The sequence below is a fragment of the Saccopteryx bilineata genome, chromosome 4 (genome assembly GCF_036850765.1).
Source record: "Saccopteryx bilineata isolate mSacBil1 chromosome 4, mSacBil1_pri_phased_curated, whole genome shotgun sequence".
Classification (NCBI taxonomy): Eukaryota; Metazoa; Chordata; class Mammalia; order Chiroptera; family Emballonuridae; genus Saccopteryx; species Saccopteryx bilineata.
This window is the reverse complement of record NC_089493.1, coordinates 198556009-198583785: the sequence shown is the minus strand read 5'-3', so window position 1 is coordinate 198583785 and position 27777 is coordinate 198556009. Positions and strand designations below refer to the sequence as shown.

The 27777-nt window shown below is 64.0% G+C and overlaps 1 protein-coding gene across 3 annotated transcripts in view; it reads left to right on the top strand.

Moving 5' to 3' along the window:
- The window catches only part of ELFN1 (extracellular leucine rich repeat and fibronectin type III domain containing 1), a 59620-nt gene extending 32317 nt beyond the window's left edge, over nucleotides 1-27303 (top strand). For 2 of the 3 annotated variants that reach the window (XM_066273524.1, XM_066273523.1), the window contains exons 2-3: nucleotides 520-676; nucleotides 24186-27303. In XM_066273524.1, coding sequence (XP_066129621.1) covers nucleotides 24338-26959 — 2622 coding nt within the window. In that variant the 5' untranslated portion in view covers nucleotides 520-676; nucleotides 24186-24337 and the 3' untranslated portion in view covers nucleotides 26960-27303. Of the gene's footprint in view, nucleotides 1-519; nucleotides 677-23092; nucleotides 23157-24185 lie in introns of those variants that run through there. The other variant, XM_066273525.1, reaches the window with a different exon arrangement.
- The last annotated feature ends 474 nt before the right edge of the window (nucleotides 27304-27777 follow it).

Below are 27777 nucleotides of genomic sequence, written 5' to 3'. Positions count from 1 at the left end.
GCGTTGTAAGGTCACATGTTTAGGTGCCGACCTGGTCCCCTCCTGAGTTGGTGACCAGTCTGGTGACTGAGGGGAGGTGCCCTGGGGTGGAAGGGGTGGTGCCAGTGGAGAGGGCCCTGCCTGGGACGGAGTGGTTCCCGCTGACTCGCTTGGGGTCTTGGCCTCAGTTGTTCGGTCTCCCTTCATCTCACAGGGCCCGGGGGACACTGTGCCTTCAAGGTCCTCTCTGTCCCGCCTGCCCTCAACTCCCAGGCCACGGCCAGTGCACTCTGCAGTCTGTCTCTCTCCTGACTCTGTGTCGCCCCCCCACTCTGCCCCTACCCCCCTCTGTTCCTCCTTGAATGTTAGTATCTCCCAGGTGCTCCGTTTTGTTTACCAAGGTCTAACTTCCATGCTGTCCGTGAGCAAAGGACCCGTAGCCCGTGGCTGTGGCGGACGGGGTCTCCCGAATGCTGAGATGGCTGTAGGCTGCCCCTCCGGGTCCCCTTCTCAGTCCCTGCCCTCTCTGTCTCGCTGCAGGGGACCTGCTGTGGTGACCGCTCATCCCACACTTCATCTGGGCCCGCGCGCTTTCTTGGTGTCTGCAAATGAGAAGATGTTTTGAGCCACGAGGAGAGGAAGCCACCGGCCTGTCCATCTCAGACGTGCCGGGTCATCGGCGGGCCCTGACCCAAAGGTAAGGGGCAGTCTTTGCTCGTTGGGCTCTCAGCCAGGCCGGGGGCAGGTGAGCCAGGGTCATGGGACAGGCATGGAAGGCGAGGGGCCAGGTTCAGCTGCTCTGCAGAACAAGCATCCCTCAGCGATGGACTCCTGTTCAGAGGAGCGACCCACCCAGCAGAGAGTGGGTAGAGGGTAGATAGGCTGCCTCAGGAGGGGGCAAGAGGGGCTTGAAGGTCTGGGGGCCCTGGAGTGGTCTGAGGAGGAGGTGGTCATGCACAGGCCTGTCCAGTGTCCTCTGTGATGAGTCAGGCTGCTCTGTGGTTCCACCTTCCACCACTCTGTGGGAACAGATTCGGCCCTGCATACACGGACGACACGGCACGTGTTAGTGTCGACTCACATGTCTAAAGACAGGTTCTCATGTGGAAAAAAATGATCTAAAATGCTGCACTGAATTCCTAAATGGATGGGATGGGATGGGGGGGGGGTTGGAGCCACATCCCTAGTGGCACACCAGGTGTCCCAGGGTCTCAGCGGTGCTGTCTCTGCTGATGTCTCACCTCCTGCTGGACAGTGGCTGGACCAGTTATTTCCCCTCTGACACGTTCAGACTGCAGTGATGCCCTCTGCCTCCTGTGCTGGGCTAACTCGGGGCCTGGTGTACTTCGTGTGGGTCCGGAATGCAGGCTCTGCAGTTGGCTTCCGCAGGTGCCATTCTCCAGGGGCTTCCGTGTGTGTGTGTGTGTGTGTGTGTGTGTGTGTGTGTGTGTGTTAGAGCTGGGTGGTAATACCTCACCTGACCAGCAGGAGGTGCCCTTCTCCAGGGGGCTTTCTTGCGTTAGAGCTGGGTTGTAATACCTCACATGGCCAGCAGGAGGTGCTGTTCTTCAGGGATTTTCTTGCGTTAGAGCTGGGTGGTAATACCTCACCTGACCAGCAGGAGGTGTCATTGGTAAGTGACACAGTGCATTGAGGGTCTGGATTTTAGGACGGGGTTTTTTTGTGGTAGACTTCTTGCCTGGTGTCTTCAGCCATGAAGGACTTCTATAGCTCGGGTTGATTTAGAGTGTCCGTCATCCTTAGGCGCTCTGCCATTTAGGATGCGCTGGGCATCTGTGGACCTGCAGAGGCTTGCGTTTCTCTGCTGGTGGTTAGATGGCTCCCCAGGTGTTTCTGGGGCTTGAGAGGGATGCTTCTAGAAGGTGGTCCAGAAGGGAGGCCTGAGGAGGAGAGAAGGCCACGGTGGGGTCACAGGGCAGAGGGAGCAGAGGCCTGGTGGCAGGGGCGTGGGCGAGGGTCAGCTCAGAGGCTGGGGAGGGGCCAGGCAGGGGGATTATTCTGTCGAGCGCCTGCCGTGGGTCAGGCCTGGCGCGGCCGTGCTGCGGACCCTGTCCCAGGGCGAGCTCCAAGCCCAGAAAGAGGGGCGGGTGTGAGGACGCCCCAGCCCCTGTGCCTTCAGCTCACATAACTGAGGAAGTCTGGGGTGGGGAAGCTGAGTTCTGACCCATTCGTGCCACCCGTTCTGTGTGACAGTGACCAGCATCTGCCCGTTTCTTTCCCTGTCTGAAACCTGAGTGGGTCCCCAAGAACCTTCTCCATGGATTTATTGAGAGGTTGTCATTGACGTCTAGGGTGGACATCAACTTTGACCTCAGACTCCCACGGGCATCGAAACGGAGACCCGCACAGGAGTGGTTGTGACAGTGCTGGTGGACAGGCCATCCCAGAGGCCCAGGGCAGCCGTGGAGCATGGACAATTAGGGCCAGGCTGGGTGGACTCGGCCATGCTGACCTGAGGCCATTGTCATGGCCGTGAGGGTGCCAGACAGGCAGGCAGGCAGAGCTGGGCTTTGGCAGAGACTCCTGGAGACGGCCCTGTGCTCCCCCCACCCCGTGCCTTTGCCCCGAACACCCTCTCCCCGAAGTCTGTCTGGCTCTGGAGCAACTTAGGTGTGGAACAGACACCCCCCCCCCCCCCGCTGATTTTCAGAGTTCTGGGCAAGTCACTGACCACCTCTGACTTCCTGTTTTTTATCTGTAAATTGGAAATAGCCTCTCGCATAAGGCGAGCATCCGTGTGTGTGCGTGTGTGTGCGTGTGCGCATGTGTGCATATTTCTTGGCATGTAGTAGTTGCTCAGTAAAGAGTGGTGGGTGTGTCCCATCCTAGGCCTGAAACAGGTGCCTGGCAGACCTGTTCTGATTCATCACTTAGATACGTGCCAGCTCGCCCTTCCCTTCCCTTCTCTTCCCCCCTTTCCCCCTCCCCCCCTTTCCCCCTCCCCCCTTCCCCCCTTTCCCCCTGGCCTCCCTAGCCCTTGTCAAGCTCAGGCTCACCTGGCTGCACCTAGGAGGACAGGACCCCGTCGGGCCTCAGCCCTGACCCGTCGCCCCTCACGGGCCAGCCGGGCATCTCCCCCTTCCTGCTCACTCACCCAGGCTCCGCGCTCCGTCCCTCTCCACCCAGCCTCCCGAGCCTGGTGGGGGTGGGGGTGGGGGCGGGGGCAGACACTGAATGGATGGTTGCTGGGTGAATGGAGGGAGACGTTTCTCAGCCCAGTGGACCTGGGAAGGCAGGTGGCAAAGCAGATGGCGAGGCTCCCGTGGCTCCGGCGGAGAGGCGCCCGCGTCACGCCAGGTCTTCAGGAAGCTGGGGGCTGGGCGCGAGTTTCCAGACAGGACGTTGGTCCTTCGTTCGTGGAGTTGAACTTTCTCAGCTCTCACCCTCCCCCCAGGTCTTGGTCCTGGATCCTCATCCCTGGAAGCTGCTTTTATTGAAACAATGAGTAAAGGTCCAGACGAACGTCCTCTCGGTTCTGCTGACCCCAGGTGACCTGCCGGGTGCGGCCCAGCCTTTGGCCGGCACTGTGTTCAGCACCAGGGACAGAGCTGCTGTGGCCGGTGGCTGCAGTGGGAGGTGTTGGGGGGAAGGGTCTGGGAGCTGGCCGAGCGAGACCCCGGGGTCCCTCTGTACGTCCCCTCCTCCCAGGCCTCGGTTTCCTTCTCTGAGAACGGGGTGCTGCTTTTCCCCTGCAGAGCTGGGGTGACTCCCTGGTGACTTGCCCAAGGCCACCCGGGTAACCGTCACTACCCTGCTTTCCCCCTGCAGAGCTGGGGTGACTCCCTGGTGACTTGCCCAAGGCCACCCGGTGAACTGTCACTACCCTGCTTTCCCCCTGCAGAGCTGGGGTGACTCCCTGGTGACTTGCCCAAGGCCACCCGGTGAACTGTCACTACCCTGCTTTCCCCCTGCAGAGCTGGGGTGACTCCCTGGTGACTTGCCCAAGGCCACCCGGTAAACCGTCACTACCCTGCTTTCCCCCTGCAGAGCTGGGGTGACTCCCTGGTGACTTGCCCAAGGCCACCCGGTGAACTGTCACTACCCTGTTCCCGGGCACTGGGCCCTGCCTCCCTCCCCCCACCTCTCCAAGGAGCGAAGAGCGGAGTTATTTATCTGCCCGATGGTGACAGGCGGCAGCGGCTGGAGTTAGCGCTGCCGTCCGGAGATCAGCTGGCGGCAACGGAGCAAACAGCCTGAGCTAATTAGGAAAAGGTCACTCTGGCTCCCGGAGGCCGGCTTTTGAAGTCGGGCCCCACGCCGGCCGACTGGAAGGAACCACGACTTTGAGTTAGTGTCTTGGTTACCAGGGCGGCTCCGAGCTTCTGCTCACGGATCATTTCCCGAGTGTCCACGGCCCACGTCTCTGAGGCTTCACCCTCCGGAGATCCCCTCGCCGTGCCGGGGGACCAGCCGTCCACCTCTCGCCCCCCGGCTGGTCAGACGGTGGAGACTCGGTCCCCCAGCGGGCATCGGAGGGCAGCCCTTCGCCTGCCCGGCCTCCCTCCCTCCCTGTGCCCGGGGCCGTGAGCAGCCCGAGTGCAGAGCTGGCCGGTAGCCGCCCACATGTCCCCGAGTTCCCTCTGCGCTCTGTCCATTTATCTCTAAGTAAATTTAGTTAAAAAAAAAACAAAACAGAAAAAACAACTTAAATACATTTATTTAAGAGGGAAGTTTTATGGCGTACTACAAATGGAAAACAAGCCTCCTTTGCCATAAATAGAATTCATAATCATAAAAATAAGTTCGGTGGAAACAAAACAGTGTTATTAAATTCTAGTTGGATGCCGGGACCCGGGGGAGGCTCGGAGCCCAAGGCCCGATGCCGCTTTATTAAAAACGGAGAGCGGCGAGTGGACAGAGAGAGGTAGGTGTTCAAAGTCTCACCAGCCCCGATTGGAGGCTTTCTCGCCGATGTAATGAGAAGCGCGGAAAATAATTAAGCTGGGAGTAACTTTCTATTGAAATTATTCAGCATTATTTTATGCTGCATCAGCGAGGGGTTGCATTGGGCTTGCGTTAAAGACAGAGATCTGATGATAGTGATGTGGTTGAACCCCACCGGGGGTGGGGCGGGGTGGGGGGAGATTCCTTTTTCTGGTGTAGAGAGGGCAGTGAAGGGGGGGTGCACAGCCTAAGGAAGGTGGCAGTGACCCAGCTTCCCTATAGCTTCCCCATAGCTTCCCCCTGTGCCAGCCCTAGGATTTGTCCTCACGGCCTCAGGATGGCTGCTGTACCTCCAGCCATTGTATCTGCATCTCACTCAGCAGGAAAGGGGGGTTCGTGAAGGGGGGTAGGGCTGCCTAAGTCTTTCTTGTTACTAGGAAAGGTAACAGTGGGTACCCGAGCCTGCTCTGTGGTGGGTTCTTAATAAACAGTTCATCTACTTGCGATGTGGTCACTTGGGACCAGTGTTTCCCAGACCTCTTGCTCCTGTGACGGTCGCAAGGTCACCTGCTGGCGTTTGTGAGATGAGTCCTGGCCCCTGGAGGACGCCTGGGTCCTCCGTGTCCACCGCACCTGGCTCCTGCTGTCCACAGCGGGCACAGCAGCCCAAGGGTGGTCCCGGCCTCTGTCCACACTTCCCCTCCCTGTGGACCCAGGCTGCCCTCACCACCTGCAGGGGGTCCGGGTTCAAGTGTCCAGTTAGCCTGTCCCGAGCTGACCTGGGTGGAGGAGCGGCCCCTCCCCTTGCCACAGCCCTCGGGGGCGCGCTGGGGCCCGGACCCCTTCCCTGCTTCCCAGAGCCCCTCCTGGGCATTCTCGTCTCCACTGGTCGGACAGGCTCGGATGGTAGGGGCTTCCTTTCTGCTCCTGGATCTTTATTCGCCGCTTGATCTCCGCATGGAACACGTATCCCCTGGTTCCTGGGCTTAATTAGCAGGAAAAGGGTCAGGGCCACGGGTGCTCCTCCCTCTCCCTCTCTCTCTCTCCCTCCCCCTCTCTCTCCCTCCCTCTCTCCCTCTCTCTCTCTCCCCCTCTCTTCCTCTCCCTCTCTCCCTCCCTCTCTCTCCCTCCCTCTCTCTCCCTCCCTCTCTCTCCCTCCCTCTCTCTCTCCCTCTCTCTCCCTCCCTCTCCCTCTCTCTCCCTCTCTCTTCCTCCTCCTCTCCCTCTCCCTCTCTCTCCCCCCTCTCTCTCTCTCCCTCCCTCTCCCTCTCTCTCCCTCCTCTCTCTCTCTCCCTCCTTCTCCCTCCCTCCCTTTCCCTCTCTCTCCCCTCTCTCTCTCTCTCCCTCTCTCTCCCTCTCTCCCTCCCTCTCTCTCCCTCTCTTTCTCCCTCTCCCTGGCTCCCTGGGGACTCCTTCACCTTCTGGCCAGGGTCCTGAGTCAGGCCTCCTGCCCCGCCCCACAATGCCCGTTCCTGCCACAAGCTTTGCCTTCCAGCCTGAGCTCCCTCCTGTCTCTCCCGACCCCTCTCCTTGGCAACAGTGCAGGGGACCCGCCCCAGGCCCCAGCAGTGGGTTCCCTCGCTGACCAGCTGGGCACTCCGGGGCAGATCGCTCCACCTCTCTGTTCTCTGCCTGCGTGACGGAGGTGAGGCAGCCACTCGTGGGCTCTCTGATAAGTGGACGGGGGCACCGATGGGGCGCCCTCCTCTGCCCCCCCCACGGAGCCCCATTCTGCACCTGTGCAAACGTACATGTGAGGCAGGTGTCTGCTCGACTGCAGCGCCCTGTGCGTGCCCCCTCCGCCCTTGCTCAGCCCAGTGACTCACGGCCCAGCTGCAGCCCAGGGCGTGGGGGGGGGGCGCGGTGCCAAGGCCAGGTTGACCGTGGGCGGGCCGGCCGCCACGGGGTTGTGAGAAGAGCAGGATCTGAGGCAGGTGGGGAAGGTGGCGGAACGTGGGTGGAGCCGGCAGGAAACCAGCAGAGTGACAGTTGATTTCCCTCGAGTTGGTTTGATAGGGAGGGAGGTGCCCAGAGCTCCAGAGGGGAGCGGGAGGGAGGGAGAGAGGGAGGGAGGGAGGGAGGGAGGGCTGTTTGCAGAGCACCTACTGTGTGTGGGCCCTTTCTGGCAAGGGCTCGTCTTGGGCAGGAACCCTGAGTGAGCGGTGCTGCTGAGGTGACCGCCCCAGGAAACAGAGCGGGGAGAGGTTGGGCGTCTTGCCTGCAGCAGGCACCCAGGGACCGCCTCACCCTGGAGTCCTCAGCCCCACTGCTCCCTGAATGGAGGCCGAAGGCGCTGGGCTGGCCAGGCTGCTCCAGGAGGCCTCGCCCTGGACACGGGAACGTCCCCAGCCTGGCCCCGAGGTGGCATGTGCACAAGCCTTGTCCTCTGTCAGTGGCACCTGTGCACCGGGCAGACCTCGGACCGCTCTGACGGGTCACAGCCCCGCCCTGCCTCCCCAGACCCCCCTCTCCTCGGGTCACGGCCCCGCCCTGCCTCCCCAGACCCCCCTCTCCTCCGCTCTGACCGGAGCTCAGTCCCCAGCAGGACCAGCCCGGGCTCCCCAGACCCCCCTCTCCTCCGCTCTGACCGGAGCTCAGTCCCCAGCAGGACCAGCCCGGGCTCCCCAGACCCCCCTCTCCTCCGCTCTGACCGGAGCTCAGTCCCCAGCAGGACCAGCCCGGGCTCCCCAGACCCCCCTCTCCTCCGCTCTGACCGGAGCTCAGTCCCCAGCAGGACCAGCCCGGGCTCCCCAGACCCCCCTCTCCTCCGCTCTGACCGGAGCTCAGTCCCCGGCAGGACCATCCCGGGCTCCCCAGACCCCCCTCTCCTCCGCTCTGACCGGAGCTCAGTCCCCAGCAGGACCAGCCCGGGCTCCCCGTCAGCGCCTGTCCCCCTCCCCCGGGGTTGTGCCCGTGCTGGAGCTCGGTGTGGACGGCTCTGTCGCCGTGTTGTGACATTCCTCCCCCCCCCGTGGTCAGGTCACTGGCCTCTCTCCTCCCCTGCGGCTCGAGGGCCGTGGTGTGGACGCACTGCAGCCTGCTGTCCGTCCCCTCTGGGGGCGCGTCTGGGGGCTGTTGCGGACATCTGTGTTCCAGGTGCATGTCATCAGTGTCCCCTGGGAGAGCCGGCTGGCTCTGTCACCTCTCTCCCTCTCCCTTCACTGTCCAGACCAGACACGGTCACCTGTCACTCAGCGATGGCAGCAGCTTCCTCTCCCTTCTCAGTCCATGACAGCGGGTCATGCCCCCTGAATGAACCCCCCTTGGCTCCCGCTGCCCGTCAGCTAGCTCCTGAGTCCTCAGTGGGGGCCCTGAGCTCAGATCCAAGCTCCCAACAGGTGGGCCCCACCAGGCCCCTTCCACGCCACCCACTCCCCACCCTCCAGGTCCCCCCTGCCTCAGCCTCCTCGTCCCTCATAGACGCTGTCCCGGCTTCTGTCCTGTGCTCACCAGCTGCCCGTGTGGGGCAGAGTTCTCCCTGTCTCTGCAGAAATGCCACCTCCTCAGGGATCGTTAGACTAGACCGGGACCCTCCAGACGAGGTCAGGTCCCTGCTCTCCTTCCCTCCCCCCTCCCTCCCCCTCTCTCCCTCTCTCCCTCCCCCTCCCTCCCCCCTCCCCCCTCCCTCCCCCTCCCTCCTCTTCCCTCCCTCCCCTCCCCTCCCCCTCCCTCCCCCTCCCTCCCTCCCCTCCCCCTCCCTCCCCCTCCCCCTCCCCCTCCCTCCCTCTTCCCCCTCCCTCCCCCTCCCTCCTCCTCCCTCAGCTGCCTGTCTGTGAGTCTCACTGGTGCTGGTTGAAGCCCGGCTCCCCCAGCAGATGGGAGTTCACAAGGGTGGGGCCCCGGGGGTCCTCGGCATCCAGTGTGCCCAGCATCCAGCATGCAGTGGGGACTGTTTGTTAGAAAGAGCGTCTGTCTGTCCGGAGTGGGTGGGCAGGACGCACCATGTGGAGCCGTGGCAGGGTGGCTGCGCTGTCCCCCAGGGGTCAGCGGGGGGGGGGGGAGGAGCTGCATCTACAGGGGCTCCGTCCCTGGTCCTTCCCAGAATGACGGGCACATCTGTGGCGTCACAAGAGGGCCGAGGACTCGTCTTCGGTGGCAGGTGACCCGCACAGCAGTGGCGAGGAGCAGACCTCCGGGGAGGCGGCTCCTGCACCCTCACCCCTCATGGGCCCCGGGCTCCTCTCCCGGGCAGACAGCTGTCCTTGTCAGCTGGGTCCCACACCCTCCTCCTCACCACGAGGAGGCCCGGGTCCCCGCGCCCGGGTCCAGCCTGGACAGAGCCGAGGACCCCCGCCCCTCACCTCTGTGGGGAAGAGGACGGTGGGACCAGCCCTGGGGGCCAAAGTCCCCAGCTTGGGCCACGCGTCCTCCACCTGCCTCAGTTTCCCCAGAGGCCTCCGGCTCCCCAAGTCCCCTGGTCCAGCCCCCGGGTGTGCCCGAGCTGTGGCTGTAGTCCTGGGCTGCCTGCCCGGCCCCTCCGGTTCCAAAGCATCAGAGGCCCCCCGCCTCGCTGTCCCTGGACATGCCCCTAGCTTGTGGTGCCCCAGTTTCCTCGTCTGTAAACAAGACCCCTGTCACAGCGAATCTGCTTCTCCACATTCCTGCTCATTAAGTATTAGGACGGCAGGTCAGCACCTGTCCAGACAGACTCGCTGTAACGGTGAGCTGGCTCCGCCCTGGCTGGTTCTCTCCGTCCTGGGGCAGCTGCTGGCGCTCCGGTGAGGAAACTGACACAGATTGAGTGACACACCCGAGGCCACCGTCTAGCCTGTGGCAGCTCAGTCTGTGACAGATGCTCACCCCTCTGCTCCTGCACCCACTCAGGGAGTGGGGAAGGGGCGGGAGGGACACAGTCATGGGGTGGGGGGGGGGCAGGGATTTCTGCTGCCACTTCGCTGTGTGACCTAGAGAAAGTACCTTTCCCTCTCTGGGCCTTGAGGCAGCCGCCTCTGTCCCCGCCCGGCCCTGGCGTGGGGCCTGGCACATGCTAGGTGCTTTACCGTCCTCGTCAAGGGCACGACGAGAGGCCGGACTGACTGGCAGCGCTGTCAGCTTGTGAGATGAGGATCCGTCCCCTCGCGGGGCCCGTTTGATGTCACCAGGTCACGCACACGCCGGGCTCGCCCAGTTCAGTGGGTCAGATGTCTCCTCGGTGTGCGGCCTGGAGAGGCTCGGGGCAGAGGGGCAGGGGTCCTGTGAGGGCGGGACGTCTGTGATGCCTGCGGCACTCATCTCGGCTCTGCTGATCAGAGTGGCAGCTGACGCCCAGGACCCGGGGAAGCCGCCCCGGACAGGACAGGACAGGACACGAGGAGGCCTGGGTGCCTGTGTTCCTCCGTCCTGGCCCCTGTGATCCCGAGACCCGCCCTCCCCCCGTCTGGTCCTCAGTGTTTCCGTCTGTGCAGGGGGAGCCTTTGCCTTCTCACTGTCAAAGCCCTTGGCCGGCAGCCCTGGGGGTCAGCCCTGGGCACATTCCTGCGTTCCCCCAGTGGCTGCCTTTTGGTCCCCAGCCTTGGGGTCCGATTCTGGTCCTCAGGGTCACAGAAAACAAAGTGGAGGCTGGAGGGTGTGGGGGAGTGCTGTCAGCCAAACACAGGTGTCTGGCCCGGCCCTGGGCCCGGGGAAGCTGGACGAGCGTTGGGTCCCAGAAGTCTGTTTCTAAAAATAAAAGCTCACGAGTGTTTCCGACGCGTGTCCTGGTTTAGGCACCCCTGCTTTAGTCTGCCCTCCCCCAGCCTGTGCGGGGGGTGCTTTCTCACACACCCTGCCTCCCCTTGCACACTTCTGCCAACAGGGAGCTCAGCCCCGCACGGCTGCCTATCCCTTCTCAAAACATCGGAACACTTACTGTAAAATATTTAAGAGGCCTCAAATATTGAAGAGACCTCTAATAAATATTTCACTAATTATGAAATATTAAGTGCAGCCAACGGCACGAAGAATAATACCGTGAACACCTGAAAGCTGTCCCTTCCAACGAAAACCTACCCTCACGCGCCGCCTGTGATCGGCCGGCCCCTGGCGGGGTGCGAAGGCCTGTGTTCACGTCTCCCCGAAGCCTCCCGGGAACCCTCTCAGATCCCGCCCCCTTTTCTTTCTAAATGTCTAATTGTCAAGTGCGTGTGACGTACAGCGGGCCACCCTACCCGAACACGTGTGGCGTTCTGCTGTAGGCATCCCCACCCCCCACCCCCAGGGTTTCTCCACTTTGCTTCCCCACCGTGGGTGAGCCCTTTGCCGGACTTTGTGACAGTTGTTCCCAGTCTCTGTCACACTTTTGCTCTGTCTGTGGGACCCGTGGGTGGTGGTGTGGTGACGTCAGGGTGCACTAGCGAGCGGCATGGTGCCGTGGGCACATGCACGCCTTTTCACTGCTGCGTGGGCTCCCACATGCCATGACCCCTCTCGTGCCATGGCCCCTTGTGCCGTGGCCCCTCTTGTGCCGTGGCCCCTCGTGCCGTGGCCCCTCATGTGTCGTGTCCTCTCGTGCCGTGGCCCCTCATGTGTTGTGTCCTCTCGTGCTGTGGCCTCTCGTGCCGTGGCCCCTCGTGCCGTGGCCCCTCATGTGTTGTGTCCTCTCGTGCCGTGGCCTCTCGTGCCGTGGCTTCTCGTGCCGTGGCCCCTCTTGTGCCGTGGCCCCTCGTGCCGTGGCTTGCCCACGTGCTGTGGCCTCCTCACGGTGGACTTCTCAGCCCCGCCGTCTGCGTCCTGGGGCATCCCTCACGGCCCCTCCAGCAAGGCTGCCTCGTGCGCCCTGGCAGCCGCCGGCTTGAGTGCTCCCCAGGGTTGGGGGTGACAGGGTCACATGCTATGTCCACCCATAGGGCTCAGCAAGTCCTGGGGTGCCCCAGGCCCCTTCCCTCGCCAGACACCCCATTCCCTCCTGTCTTTCCTCAGACAGCCTGGCTTTGCCTCCGGTCACCGTCGGGCCCACCCGCCCTGACCTGCCGGCTCCTGGATGCCTGGTTATGTGCAGGGACCCTGGGGCCCAACTGCCTGGGTCACAGAAGCACAAATAGGTGACATGTCAGCAGACGGGAAGCTCTTAGAACAGGGCCTGGCGCACAGTAGGCCCTGTGTGAGTGTGGGCCTTCACTGTCTCCCTCGAGCGGACGTGGGCTGAACCGTGCTGGGCAGAGCTGCTCGTCACCTCCTCGGTGCCACCTGCTGTGTGCCCGTTACGCCAGCCCGGCCCCTTCTCAGGTGGCCACACCTCTCTGTTGGAACTTGCTCCTGCCTTTCTGTTCCCCACGGTGACATGGAGCCACGCTTCTCTGCTGACCCTTCTGCATGGTTTTGGCGTGTGCGTCCCTGAGGTGGCTGTCACTGTCACTGCAGCTGGAGGGGGCGCTGGGACTCTGGTCCTGACTGGCACCGTCCTTCCCTGTGTGTCCAGCTCTCAGGGTTTGTCCAGCTCAGTGAGAAGCAGGTGGGGACAGCCGCCGACCCCAGAGCCCGTGTGTACCCTGGACCTGTGAGCAGCTGTCCTGTGTCTCTCCACCTGCTGTCACCGCACTGCTGGCTCCCACCGTGAGCTCAGGGGACAGTGGCACAGCCCCTGCGGGAGGCCCAGTCCTTGCACACATTACTCGCCTGCAGGACTAGGGAGCAGGGCAAGGCCCCTGGGCACTCCAACACCTGGCTGGCCACTGGGGCCGGCACCGTGTCCAGGCGACAGTGAGCCCAGGAAGTGGGCTGGTGACACTGTGGCATGGCGGGGGAGGGTGGGGGGCGAGGAGAGGAGAGGGGCCAGAGGGAAGCAGCTCCCGCCCAGGTGATGGCGATGGTGATGGTGAGTGTGGGCTGCAGGTGGGGTGTGGCCTCGCAGGTGACACAGGGACAGAGGGACCGGGACCTGGAGAGGCGGCTGGCAGGCGGTGGGGGCCCGGGGGGGGGGGGCTGTGTGAACCACACGGGGGAGATGTCCTCCTACTGATGGGCACAGCTGGAGAGGGGAGTCGGGTCAGGACAGGAGCCGTTCTCCGTGGGGCGGCTCCCAGCACCCGACCCGCCACCCGTGTGTGTGACGTGTGTGTGACATGTGCGTGACGGGCGTGTGCGGTGTCAGCGGTGAGGGGCGTGCAGACCCGTGACCTCGGGCAGAGTCTTGGGACCATCACACCGGTCACACACCCAGCGGCACACAGTCACACACACAGCTTCCCCAGAAGTGTCCCACTGTGTCCCCCCGGGACCCAGTGGCACCAGGGGCCTCTGGGGGGAGCGTCCACCTCAAGCCGAGGGCGCATAGCCTCAGCCGTGGGACTTCCCTGCCACGCCCACTGACCTTGGCGCTCGGAGACCTGGGGCCTGGGAGCCCCGCACGGGCGGCAGTGTGGACAGTGTGCACAGGGCTCCCAGGTCCCGGGTCTCCAAGCTCCTGCTCAGACCCAGGTTCCTCCCCCTAGGCAGCGCCTGGGGCTCTCCGGCCGCCCCGCCCCAGGGCTCTCCGGACCCCTGGCCGCAGCGATTGGGGTGGGGGGTTGCTGCCGAGGGTCCCTGGCATCTCCCGCCCTCTCCTGAGCACAGACCAGTGGGCGGAGAGGACAGAGTGGTCCCAACTCACAGGGGCCACGGACCTGGCCACACTTGTTAGCAGTCACGAGCCCTCTGGCCGGCTGGGATGCCCCTGCCTCAGGGGTCCCCTGACCCACGGGACACCTTCTGCATGTTCTTACAACACCTCTCGTGTCCCTCTGGGGGTGACACATTGCTTGAGCCGAGAACTGCAGTTGGTTTTTGTCGTGAGTCATGTGCTTAGTCACCGGGGTCATTCGGGAGATCGGCCACTAGCCCCGGGGCGCGCGGCTGCAGGTCCGAGGTCGGGTTCGGGGCGTGTGGTCCCACCGTCCGTGCTCTGCTTCGGCCTCTCCGGTCCACAAGGACAGTGACCTTGTCCTGCTCTGGTTGCGCAGACGCTCAGCAGCAGGTCCCCAGGGACTGACTGACGAGTGAAGGAACGAATGTGGGAAGAGGGTTGTGGCCACAGGTTTCAGGACTGAGGTGTGTGTGTGTGGGGGGGTGAGTCCCCAGGGCCACCAGCCAAGGTGCCCTGTCATCTGAGTCGCTGAGGCACGCAGCCTGGTCCTCCTGGGGTGGCAGCTGGACAGGATGGAGATGAGGTCTTTTATTTTGGTAGGGGGATCTCCTTAGTCAGACTTTCCAAGGGCCAAGTGACTGGGGCTGAACCCTCCCTTTGCTCTTGTTCATGCGAGGGGTGGAGGGGGCCCAGCCTGGGAGCGGTCAGCAGGGCCGAGGGTCCCCTGGGGACGTCCTGGCGGCCCTAGTCCGGGTCCCCAGCCGCTGATCACATCCTCATTTAGCGGGCCAGCTCCATCCCTTCCCGATCCCGTCTGCATGGAGGCTCCAGCCGAGTCTAGCCCTGGGACAGAGCGCGTGGAGGGGCCTCTGGCCACCGTGTGTGCAGGGCCCGGGGGCCTGGTCAAGCCCCTTCAGCCCCCGCACCCCCACCGACAGGACGAACCTCCACCCTCTGCTCCTTTGTGGGCCTCAGAGGCTGGGCTGGCCCCAGGCCCCAGGGGTTCCTGCCCCCTGCCCCCAGCCCCATGTGGGACAGCAGGCTCACTCACCTTGGAGCGCGGAGCAGGGGTGAGAATGGGAGACCCCCCCACCCCATTGGCTCCGTGTGCCCCCAGCCACCACACTGGCCTGCTGTCCTCTCCCAGAGTGTCTCGGTGACTAATGGGAGGGCAGTCTCTTCCAGATCAATCCCATTTTGGCCTTTCAGCTATAATTAATGTTTGCCGTGTTATTAGATTGATTTTTTTTATGGACTCTGAGGAGGGTTTACAGAGCTGGCCCGGGCGAGCAGACAGGCGGCTGCGGGTGGCACTGGCCCTTCTCAGCCGGGGTCCAGCCCGCGCCCCCCAACCCCGGGCACTGGCCCTTCCCAGCCGGGGCCCAGCCCGCGCCCCCCAACCCCGGGCACTGGCCCTTCTCAGCTGGGGCCCAGCCCGCGCCCCCCAACCCCGGGCAGACGCCACCACCCCAGCTCCCAGGCTCCCTGGGCCGTTTGCATCTCCTGGGCTCTGCTCAGACCCCTGCCCCTCTGCCGCCCAAATCCTCACGACAGCCAGAGCCACAGCTGAGCACAGGTTCTGCATCAACACCCCGGGGCAGGGGGGGGTGCCGCGAGGGAAGACGGCCGTCCGTTCCCCAGAAGGGAGAGACGAGGGCTCAGGAACGCAGAGCAATTCCCGGGCTGCAAGCCGTGTTCCGGGCGGCACCGCCCGCCCTGAACCTTCTTCGCCGGGCGCTCACACAGCCTCCCGTTTTCCTCCCTGAGGGCCCCGTGGGAGGGAAACTGAGTCTCAGAGAAGTGCCCCAGAGCACCACGGAAAGGCCGCCCAGCAGGCAGCAGGCCCGACTCCCACGCAGCTCGAAGCCGCTGGGCTCTTCCAGGCCACCAGCCTTCCCCGAGGCCAAACCCCAGACCCCGTGTCCTGAGCCTCGGCCCTCCCCTCCCCAAACTGCAGAGACAGCTCAGAGCCCCCACACGGGTGTCTCGGGAACGCTGGGTCAAAAACCCTCAATCAGGCACAAGCAAATCCAATTTCACAAATATTAGATTATCTGCCACGATTATGTAGGATTTATGGAAAGTGTTCAAAGGTGGCTTAATAATCAGAGAAATCTATTAACGTGGCGCGTGGCGTCCGCGGGTCCTCCGCCGCGGCCGTGTTAATAAATGACAGGCATGTGGTGACGCCCAGCGCCCGCCTTCTGATTCTAAAGTCACTTGCTAAAAATAGAGCGGGGAAGAAACTTCTGTAGCGCAGAGAAGAGGCCGTCTCGGTCTGACGGTCGGCATCGTTCTCCAAGTGATGGGATTTTAACGATCCCTATTGAAAAAGACTTCTGTATAAACGGGACCCTCCACAGGGCCCTTCCCGCTGTCTAGAGATTGTGGACGCCACCATAAGACACGAAACAGAAAAGGGGTGTGATGATTGGTGGCCGTATTGGGTACAAGACCTGAGAAACCCAAGAGGCACCCGCTGAGAAGACAGTTCGATCTCCGACCTTAGAGGACCCCGAGCCAGATAGAAAACACACACACACACACACACACACACACACACACCCCGATAATTTTCATCGGTACCAGCAACGAGGCGTCGGGAAACATAATGAAACAAACGGTCCCCACTCACGATGGCCACAGAAAGAGCCCCGGGAATTCCCATGAATAAACTCGCGAGAGAAGCAGCGCAGGGTCATCGTGGAGAACCCGGTGTTACTGAGCGAGGTCGCGGCAGACGAGGGTGGACCCTGATGTCTCCTGGAGTCCCGTGGTGGGCGAACGCAGGGCGGCGCGTCTGAGGAGCCGGGGGAAGCAGCTGTTCATTGGGGAGGGCGTGTGGAGAGGGTGATGGCGTGTGGAGAGGGTGACGGCGGTGTCACGGAGCCTCAAGGAGCGAGGGGAGGGCTCCCCGCACAGCCCCCCTGGGGGGCCACGCATCAGGGAGACAGACACGAGGGGGAAGGTGTCTCTATCCCCCGGGACAGCGGGCGGGCGTGGAGACCACGCCAGGGAAACTGGGACACGTGGCACCTCCTTCCCGGGTGTCTGGACTGAGGTTGCCACAGTGCAGACACATCTCTCCCTGCTTGGGTAGGACGTGGGGTCAGGCTGCCCGCTGGGCGGGCAGGCATTTCAGTCCAGACTGATTCTGCTGACAGGGACGGGAGTCCCACCTCTTCAGTCCAGGAGCAGGGGGAGGGTGGGGTGGGGTGGGGGGCCGTGGGGGTAGCACCTTAGAGCAAATGCATGCAGCACAATCCGGTCATTGCCTCACGGGCTGGGCCGAGTGGCCGGCAGAGCCTGGTCAGCCCGTGGAAGACCTGGACTCAGTTGAGGACACAGAGGAGCCACGTGGGGTTGCAGGAGGAGGAGGAGGAGGAGGAACTGGTCAGCAGGAGGGACTAGGTTATTGGATGTTCGTGTCAGGACATTATGTTGCCTACTTGGGGGTCAGAAATCCATTCTGGTCTCTCTTCACACTTGGGTTTCCAGATGGATTGGGTGTTAAAGTGTCGGAATTCAAACCGTGAAGCGGCTAGAGGTGGGTGGGGTCTGGTGTTGGGGGCTGTGGGAGCCATGGGGGTGGAAAGGCATTGCTTAGATGACATGCGCCTTCACTAGCACTGGTGGTCCCAGCCTGGAGGGGGCCAGGGGGGGCTGGCTTCCCCTCCAGGGGCCCCCATCCTGAGAGGCCAGCTGGGAGCCACGGACAGGTGCTGACCGGGCTACAGGAGGGGGTGTGCTGTGGTCAGGCGCCCCGGAATGCCAGTGCCCCAGGGCAGCCGCCTCTGACAGGTGCCCTGGGGGGGTCTGTGGCACTGCCCGCCGTGGTGGTGGAATAGTACCAGGCCGTGCGTCTGGAGCCCAGGAGAGTCTGGGCCAGCCGGCAGGCTGTGTTCGGTCAGGATCCCTGGGTCATGATGGAACTCTCTGGAACACACAGGCTGGAGCGCTGTGTCCACTGTGGATGTGGAAACACCTAGTTGGCCAAGGGGACTGCCCTCCGCCTGGCCTCGGAGCTTCCTGGCCACAGTGGCCCGTCCCCCGGCATGGTGGCGGCCTCCCAGACACACCCCACAGTGCGCGGTCAGGGTGCACTCTGCCCCGACCTGCCAGGGGACCCTCGTGCTCCCAGACTGGACTTGGCCTGGCATTTTATTTCCCTTTATTAATGTAACATTTGAGGGCTAATTGCTAATTTATAACCTCCACCCGAAAAACCATGGCCAAACTCTTTAATACAATTAATAGCGGCCAGGAAATAACGTTCTGATTAAGTAACCGCAGCGACGGGGACGTGAAAAACAGGACCCGGGCATCGTCGTGCAAAGGCTTGATGGGCGAGGGGGTTTGGCCGCGGTCACCGCGTCCGCGTGAGCAGGGGACACGAGAGGAGAGACGGGCTCCCCCTCAACACAGGTGGGGACTCTGGGAGGTCAGGGTTCTACCAGGATGTGCTGAACAGGCAGATCTCTGCTTCTGGTCTCCAGCCGGCCATCCCTCAAGACAACTGGAGAGATCCAGGTCAGACTAAAGATAGAACTTCCTGCTGCCAGGGTGTGAGGGTGGGATGGGGAAGGGTGGCAGCTGTCCTTCGGTCGCCGAGACCCCCCCCCCCCCGCCTGGCTTTGGTGACGCGCTTCCGGCAGGCAGGGGCGCACAGGTGTTCCTGGAGAGGGTCAGGCGCTGTCCCTCGTCCCTGGCGGCCAGCCACCACCTCCCCCCCCCCCCCCCCCCCCCCCCCCCCCCCCCCGTCACCCCTGCCAGCGCCGGAGCAGGGACCCATTGCAAAGTGATTTCTCCCTCCAACGATGCCGTTCATCATGTTTTTTAATTTAAAAAGATGCCCAGTGGAAGCATAACAGACCATTAAGTGTTTGGGTTGCTAATTAACTCCGCAGCCCGGAGCTGCGGGCTGGAAGGGAGGGGGCGCCCTAGGGTCCCAGGCCAGGTGGGAGGGGGTGGCCCGTGGCAGGCGGGGACTCTGGGGGGTGGGGCTGCGTTTTCATGAAGCTGTAGGGTGGACGGAGATACCGTGTGCTACGTGGGCCTCAGCAGGGGAACCCCGACTTTCCCCTGCGCAGAACCCTCTGCCTTCTCGTCTCTGTCTCACCATCATCTGCTGGAGTCACACTGGTGCCCGGCTCCCGGGAATTGGAGGAGGGGGCTAGGTATACAGCAGGTGCTCGACGTGTGCGGGACTCTGCAGAGAGGAACGGCCGCCTCTGTTTGGGCACTTGTGCTGTTGCGGCCTCTGGACAGGCAGGCGGGGTCCGGCCAGCCGAGGTCACCGCAGGTGTGGCAGGCTGCCACTCGGGGCCTTCCCAGGCCTCGCCCTTCGACCTCCGTGTGCTTTCTGCATCCTGGTGGGGTGAAAGTGGGCGTGGTACAGGCCACAGTTCCTCTGCCTCCACTTCCTGGACAGAGAACCAGGCCAAGGCCGGCCGAGGTGGGGGGGGGGGGGGGACTGGCCAGGCCTGACTCAGGGAGCCAAGTGCTAGGACCCGGAGGAGCCGCCCGGGACCTCTGCCAGCCTCCCTCGGTGGACAGGGAGCTTGTAAGGAGGTGGGCAGTCTGGGTGGGTGAGGACCTGCAGACCACCCTCACTGGGCCCCTGTGTGGGCCCCCAGCCGGCCTGCTCGTCTGCCCACACGACCCTGAACTGTGCGTCCTCTCGCCCCGCCCACCCAAGGGCAGGTGGCTGGGGAGGAAACGGTGTTTTCAGGGCATGCCTGGGCCGGGCCATGTCCTGGGGCCTCCAGTACCCGGGTCACACTGTTCTCACCGTCAGGGGGTGGATTCCCACCAGGGGTCTCCGCTCGGCAGGGGAGAAACTGGCTCAGAGGGGTTGAGTGACTTGCCCAAGGTCACACAGTCTGGGAACTTGAAGCCCGAGGTAGTTCCAGGCCCCACCCGCTCTGCTGGTCTACGCGGCCGAGCGGAGCTGCAGAACCAGGCAGACACCGGCGGCGACCATGATCTATCGGCAAAACACGGGCACGGCTGAGAACTTCTCCAGAACTTCCTCCCCGGGCCTGGCCCTCCGCCCGCGGTTTCCCTCTGCAGGTGGAGAGTCCCCAGACCCGCCCGGTCTCCCGTCTGGGTTCTGTGATCGAAGAGACAGACAATATTTTTAGACAGACGCGTTCCCGTCCCGGCACGCTGAGGCGATTATGCAAATCTGGTCATAAGATGTTTAAAAGCCCGGAACCACCTATATTTCTTTCTTCCTTCCGTCAGCTGTGGTGCGGGCTGCGGAGCCGCTGTAACAAGAGGCTCAGGGCCGGCCTTGCGTGCCCTATTTCCCGGGGACCGAGGGGCTCCCAGCAGTGGGGAAGGTGTGTGTGGTCAGCGGCCGTCACAGAGGGCTCTGGCCGGGGACATGGGCGGCCCCCCTAAGGGGCCTGGCTCACGCTTTCACGCCACAGGTGAGGAAACCAAGGCCTGGTGGTGGCAATCGGGAAGAACCCGGCTCAGCCGCCCCCGTTCCCTAGGGGATAGCGGCCCGCACCCCGGCCAGCACCCAGCGGTGCCCCGCGGTCTGGCTGCTGTGGAAGGAGTTAGTGCCCAGGGCAGGACGTGAGCGGAGGGCTCCCCAGTCTGCAAAAGTGAGGCCAGAGGTTGACCAGATGGCCCTCTGCCCCTCCCCATGAGGGGGGCCTCCAGTGTACCCTGGGGTGTCCTCCTCCCCCACCCGCTGTGACCTGAGGACTTTGCCCCCCACAGGTCACAGCTCACGGCCTGGGGGTGGAGGTGTAGGGCCCGCAGTGACTGGGCCCCAAATCCAACCTGCCAGGCAGGGAGGTGACCCCCATTTCAAAGGTGAGGAAACCACAGTCACGTGTGGTTGGAACCGGAAACCCAGCTCCAAGTCCTCGTGCTGTGGCCAGGCTGGGCCTCCGCCCGTTTCTTCCTCTAACAAGCGGGGTCATCGCTGTGTGACTTCGGGGGGCCCATTGAGAGCGAGCGTGGGCGGGCAGAGGCTGCTGGCTCGAGCCCGGTGTCCGGAGGGTGCGGGATGGCGGGGCCTCCCTTCCTGGTGGGGCTCAGGCCCAGGCCGTGTGCACAGAGGCCACAGGAGAGAGAGAGGGAACACCCCAGGGCGTTCAGGTTGGTGTGGTCCGACGCTGAGAGGTGCCCGTGGCCAGGTGGCTGTTTGTGTCCCACCAGAGGGTGTTGATGGCTCCGTGGGCCTGACCAGGTGCGGAAAGGAGGGAAGTGTTTGTGAGAAACCGCAGGCCCTTGGGGTTGATGCCTACATCACAGGCAAGTCAAGGGACAGGCGAGCGTCCCCACTGGGGCCCAGCAAGGTCTGCACCTGAGCCAGGTGTCTGCCGCGGGTCCCTGTCCCCTCAGGGAATGGGACACTGCTCTGCTGGAGCTCACAGGCCAGTGAGGAGACGAAGGCAGTGAGCAGACGGGCCCGTCGGGAGGATGAGGACCCGGCAGGGTTGACACGGGGTGGGTGTGGGGTGTCTGGGCGAGGCTGGGGGCTCCAGGTGAGAGGAGCAGCTTCCCAGAAGAGGGGAGGGCGGTGCGGACTGCACGCACCCCGTGTGGAGAAGCGCGTGTCCGCGAGGGTCCCAGGTGAGGTGCTGGGCAGCGTGGCGGCACCCCCAGGCCCCTGGGGAAGGGGGGAGTGGGTTGTGGAGAGACACCGGGCAGACAGAGTGGTGGGAGAGGGGGACCCGGGTACATTGGGAGGTGGGGCGGATACAGTCGCCCCGGCAGGTGTCGGGTAGAAGAGGTGGGAATCCAGGAGGACCCCGGCTTTGGGGCAGGGGTGGAGGGAGAGAGGTGGTGAGTTCCACGCAGAGGCACGGGTCTGGGCTTCAAGGTCGTCAAGGTGGACAGCAGGCTGGGCCCGTGCAGAGAGCCTTGGAACCACGGGGACGGAGGTCAGGCTGAGGGGGAGGGTCCCGCGTGGGGAACAGTGGCCCGTGGAGGACACCAGGGCAGGAGACGGTGGCAGCTCGGACGCCCAGAGCAGGGAGGATTTCCGAAGCAGCGGGCAGGTACCTGGGCCAGGTGTTGGCGGGCGGCTGAGCAAGATAAAAATAGGCCTGTGCCCTTCGGAGCTGGCGAGACAGAGGTCACCGGTGACCTTGATGGGCACAGAGGGTGTGGGGGATGGACGCGGTGCTGGAGGGGCGGAGGGAGGGAGATGGGGCAGGGGCAGGGGCCAGAGGGTGTTGAGGTCAAGGTGTGATGTTTATGGAAGGATCTAGAACTATGCTCTCCGGTACAACCACATTTCCAATGCCCAGCAGCCACACGTGAGCCGCGCTGCCCTCCCTACTGGATGGACAGGTGGGCGGGGAGGGGGCGCAGGAGGAGGAGCAGGGACACAGGTGGTCCAGCCCCAGTCTCGCGACGTGTGGGGCTGAGGACCAATGGGGGCGAGTGCCCCCCCCACTTGTGACAGGATCCCGAGTGTGAGGTGAGCGACTGGTGTGTGCACCCCCCCCCTCTGGGGCGTGCAGGGAACAGTTGTTCAGTGAGGGACGCCCAGGGACGGGTGTGTCAGTATGTGACAGTGAGGGACATCGGGTGGGGACGGGTGAGTTACAGAATGAATGAGTTGATGCGCGAGGGGGGAGGGGGGCTTGGGACCGTCCCTCAGCTGAGTGGAACCTCTCTAGGGGACGTGGCCTGTTCCCCAGGTGGCTGTGCCCCGAGGCCCAGCCTGCATCCGCCCCCTGAGAGCTCCCAGACTCACAGGGTGTATCCTGTTCTCCCCTCGCCCCCCGGGTTATTCCGAGGGGCCTCCTCCAGGGACCAAGTTTTTTTTGTCTGGGCCTCAGTTTCCCCTCTGTGAAGATGTGGAGTGAGCACTTCGGGGTCTATCCCGGGCTGAGGCCCTCGGGGTTGTAGAAAGGGCAGAAGCAGCTCGTCCTGGGTCGGGGACAGCCACCAGGGTCACAGCCACACCTCTGAGGACAGGTGGGTAGGTGAGGACACCCCCCCCCCGGCCCAGGCTCTGGGGGCGGGTGCTGGGCACCAAAGTGAGAGCAAAACACAGGGGGGCCCAGAGAGGGGGCACGCCTCGTTCCAGGGCCAGGAACCCACCCTAACTCTGTCCTCCCATGAGCCAGCTGAACGCGCCCAGGGAGGTGAGACTGTCCCCAGAACCACGTGTCACTCAAGGTGCCCAGACAGAACAACAAATTCCTAGACTGTCACACTGGGTTGGGGCGACTCGTGGCAACGGGAGGACCTCGGAGGTGCCGGGACACCCACACGAGCTTGGACAGAACCATGTTCCCTGCAGTGTGCACACTAACGTAGGTCCCAGCGTGTGTGTGTGTGACCGGGGCACGCGGAGCCCAGTGGATGTGTGGGAGCCCGTGTGTGTGAGCACGTGCACACAAACAGCTCAACAGCACTCCACCCCAGGCCTGGGGTGTCTGTCGGCTCAGCAGGGGCTCCACAGCCACCACCCAGGACCTGGGAGTGGGGGCGGGGCAAGCTGGGGAGCCTGTGTCTCCGCCCGCCCACGCCTGCCTGCGATAAGGATTCTTTAGGCTCTGTAATCCTCCTTAATTTGACTTTGGGTTATTTTGAGCAAGAGATTAAAGGTGATTATGATCAGCGTTGCCGGGGAGCAGTGCTTCCTGGGTGGGCGGCAGTTCCCGCACTGCCTCCCGGAGGTCAGGGCTGGAGCCAGCCTCGGTCAGCCCGCCAGCCCCCGGGAGCCCCGGGGAGACATAGATCACAGCTCTGCCAGGTTGTCAGGCTCCTGGGCAGCTGGGCACAGGCTGGGGAGGGCAGGAGGGGACAGGCACCGTGAGATGGTGACGGAGACGAGCTCAGAGCGGCACCCCCGCCCCGGGACTGCTGTCCAGGACTAGCGGCTCCCTCGTTTGGGGAGATGACCTCCCAAGTCTGCTTGCCCCCCTCCCACCCCCACAGCCATTTCTGGCTGAGCCCAGAGAGGCCGTTGCTGCTGTGGACTGGCCCCAGCATGGGGTGGGGTGCACTCCCCTCTGTTTAAGTCAGAAAACAGGCTGTCCCCCAGGAACCAGACCAGACCCGTTCTTCCTGAAGTTTCCAGGGAGGGGGGGAACCCAGCTCATGTCACACTTTCCCCTCGTGTAAGCCTCCAGGGAGCAGCCTGGCCGTGAACGTCAATATCGGTGACATGCACTCGGCTGGCCGCCTGCCAGGCCACAGCCGGCTCCAGAGGCCGCTGTAAATCCCGTGTTAACAAGCAGACACGCCGTGCGTCTGTCTGTCCTGTGGGGGAAGGCCACGCAGGCCGGGCGCTGAGCTACGGACGGGGTCCTCCTGCCAGGCGGGGCTGGGTCCCTGGAGGAGCGGGGGCCACCACATCTCCTCCACACCCCAACAGTCACAGCCCGGCTTCTGTGCCGGCACCAGGGGTGAGGGACAGAGGGCGGGGTGCCCTGACAGTCCCTTCCCGGGAGGAAGTGGCATGGGGCCCAGGTGGTCAGAGGTGGGAGGGGCAGGGGCAGGTCCGTAACGGCCTAGGGACCCCGAGTAGCACGCTGTGCCCAGAGCCTCACTGTCCTGCCCGGGGTGCCTGACCAGTGTCTCCCTGAGAGTTGTGGAGGGCAGCCCAGAGCACCCCCTGCAGGTGGCTACAGGTGCTGGGAGGACAGGCAGGGCCGGAGCAGCCCTGTGACTTCAGGTACAAGGTATGCAGCCCAGCTGGACGCAGGGCCACACTGCTCTGTGGACCCGCGGGACGCCCGCCACCTCTTGACTTGACTGGCTGTCTCCTATCTCGCTGTAGGACCCCCTGAGCTGGAGACGCAGAGGGCAGCGGTCCAGAGGCCCGGGCCGATGGGGATGGAGGCCATGGTGATGGCAGGATGTAGCAGCAGCAGCAGGCGGACGACGAGAGGCGGACGGCCATGACGGCGGCGCCCCCTCCCAGCTCTCGCTATGCGACCATGCGGCCTGGGACAGGACGCCCCTGAGAGAGCGGGCACCCTCCCCTCCTCCCCTCCGGGGTGCCGCCCAGCCCCCCACCCCCACCCAGTCTCCCGGGGCAGGCGGAGCGGGGTCTCCCGCAGGGCGGTCCCCATGGCCCGGTGCCGGTGGGGCGCGCTGTGGCTGTGCGTGGCGGCCGCCACCCTGCTGCACGCGGGCGGCCTGGCCCGCGGCGACTGCTGGCTGATCGAGGGCGACAAGGGCTTCGTGTGGCTGGCCATCTGCAGCCAGAACCAGCCGCCCTACGAGGCCATCCCGCAGCACATCAACAGCACCATCGTGGACCTGCGGCTCAATGAGAACCGCATCCACAGCGTGCAGTACGCCGCCCTCAGCCGCTTCGGCAACCTCACGTACCTCAACCTCACCAAGAACGAGATCGCCTACATCGAGGACGGCGCCTTCTCCGGCCAGTTCAACCTGCAGGTGCTGCAGCTGGGCTACAACCGGCTGCGCAACCTGACGGAGGGCGCGCTGCGCGGCCTGGGCAAGCTGGAGTACCTGTACCTGCAGGCCAACCTCATCGAGGTGGTCACGCCCGGCGCCTTCTGGGAGTGCCCCAACATCGTCAACATCGACCTGTCCATGAACCGCATCCAGCGGCTGCACAGCGCCACCTTCGCCGGCCTGGCCCGGCTCTCGGCCTGCGAGCTCTACAGCAACCCCTTCTACTGCTCCTGCGAGCTGCTGGGCTTCCTGCGCTGGCTGGCCGCCTTCACCAACGCCACGCAGACCTACGACCGCATGCAGTGCGAGTCCCCGCCCCCCTACGCCGGCTACTTCCTCCTGGGGCGGGGCCGCCACGGGCAGCGCAGCATCCTGGGCACCCTGCAGTCCGTCTGCACAGACGGCGCCTACGCGGCCGAGACCCGCCCCGTGCCTGAGCGCCCGCCCCCAGGCCGCCTGCCGGGCCCCACGCCGCCCCCGGAGCCCAGCGAGGGCCCCTGCGCCGACGACTGCTTCTCCGGCGACGGCACCACCCCGCTGGTGGCCCTGCCCACTCTGGCCACCCAGGCCGAGGCCCGGCCCCTCATTAAGGTCAAGCAGCTGACGCAGAACTCAGCCACCATCACGGTCCAGCTGCCCAGCCCCAACAACCGCCTGTACACGCTGGAGCACTTCAACAACAGCCGGCCGTCCACCGTCTCCAGGCTGACCAAGCCCCAGGAGGAGATCCGCCTGACCAACCTGTACTCGCTCACCAACTACACCTACTGCGTGGTGTCCACCAGCTCCGGGCTGCTGCACAACCACACCTGCCTCACGCTCTGCCTGCCCAAGCCGCCCGGCCCGCCGGGGCCCGTGCCCAGCCCCTCCACCGCCACCCACTACATCATGACCATCCTGGGCTGCCTCTTCAGCATGGTGCTGGTGCTGGGCGCCGTCTACTACTGCCTGCGGAAGCGCCGGCACCAGGAGGAGAAGCACAAGACGGCGATGGCGGCCGCGGCGGCCGGCAGCCTGAAGAAGACCATCATCGAGCTCCAGTACGGGCCGGAGATGGAGGCCCCCGGCCTGGCCCCGCTGTCCCAGGGTCCGCTGCTGGGCCCCGAGGCTGCCACCCGCATCCCGTTCATGCCGGCGGCCTCCAGCGAGGGGGAGCCCTACAAGCTGGTGGAGAGCGAGACGCCCAAGGCCAGCAAGGGCACCTACATGGAGGTGCGCACCGGGGAGCCGGCCGAGCGCAGGGACTGCGAGCTCGGCCGGCCCGGCCCCGGCCCCGACAGCCAGAGCTCGGTGGCCGAGATCTCCACCATCGCCAAGGAGGTGGACAAGGTCAACCAGATCATCAACAACTGCATCGACGCGCTCAAGTCCGAGTCCACCTCCTTCCAGGGCGGCAAGTCCGGGGCCGTGTCCGCGGCCGAGCCCCAGCTGGTGCTGCTGTCGGAGCCGCTGGCCAGCAAGCACGGCTTCCTGTCGCCCGTGTACAAGGACACCTTCGGCCACAGCCTGCAGCGTCACCACAGTGCGGAGGCGGCCCCCGGGCCCCCGCGCACCAGCACCTCCTCCAGCGGCTCCACGCGGAGCCCCAGGGCCTTCCGCGTGGAGGCGGCCGGTGCGCACAAGGCCGCCGCCGCCGCCACCGAGGCCAAGTACATCGAGAAGAGCTCGCCCGCGGCCGACGCCATCCTCACTGTGACGCCCGCGGCCACCGCGCTGCGGGCCGAGGCCGAGAAGGGCCGCCAGTACGGCGAGCACCGGCACTCGTACCCCGGCTCCCACCCCGCCGAGTCGCCCTCGCCGCCCGCGCCCTCCCCCCACGACAGCCTGGGCGGCCGCAAGGCGTCCATCCTGGAGCCGCTGACCCGGCCGCGGCCCCGCGACCTGGCCTACTCGCAGCTGTCGCCGCAGTACCGCCACCTGAGCTACGCGTCCAGCCCCGAGTACACCTGCCGGGCCTCGCACAGCATCTGGGAACGCTTCCGCCTGAGCCGCCGGCGGCGCAAGGACACGGAGGAGTTCATGGCGGCCGGCCACGCCCTGCGCAAAAAGGTCCAGTTCGCCAAAGACGAGGATCTGCACGACATCCTGGACTACTGGAAGGGCGTGTCGGCCCAGCACAAGTCCTGAGCCCTCGGCCCGCGCCCGGAACAGAACCCCGAAACTCGTGATGCCCACTGGACCAAAAAGGACACAAGACCCACTGCAGCTCCTTGTGACCCAGAGACTCTTGCATAACACACACACACACGCACATATACATACATGTACACGCATATACACGCACATATATATACACACACACATATATACATGTACACACACCCATTAGACAGCAGGTGCAGGTGGGGCCCTACAGAGAGAGCGGGGAGGGGGCGCAGACAGTGACAACAGCCGATAGACCTGCCCTGGGACGCGCTCACGGTGTGAGCAGCCTGTCCACACACGCACACATGCACACACACACACACACACACACACACAAAGGGACTTCAGAAAACTGTGTCTTAGGGTTGGGGGGTGGGGGTGGGGGACTTTTTTTTCCAGTATCTTTCCTGTTTTGATTATTCTCTGCCTTTTCCTCTTTTCTTTTTTTAAAAAAATAATATATATATATATAAAAGTCAAGTTCTCTTAAAAAGATAAAACACCAGACATGGAGCACGGCCCCCGGGTCCTCGCATGATCTCCGTCGTGGTTTCCCGTGGACTCTGTCCAGTCCCGTCTTCGTCGCCACCACCGGAGGCCACCAAAGAGGGGAGGAGTGACTGCAGGCGGCCGAGTGGCCTGTGGGGCGTCCCGGAGCCCCGGGGACCTGAGGGGGGGGTGCCTGTGGAAGGCTGAGGGTGGCCAGAAGGGGTGTGGGCTGGGTGTGTGTGCACAGCCCTGTCTCACTGTACACTGTCCTTGTCCTAATGTACAGAAAAAATATTTCTATATTTGCAATG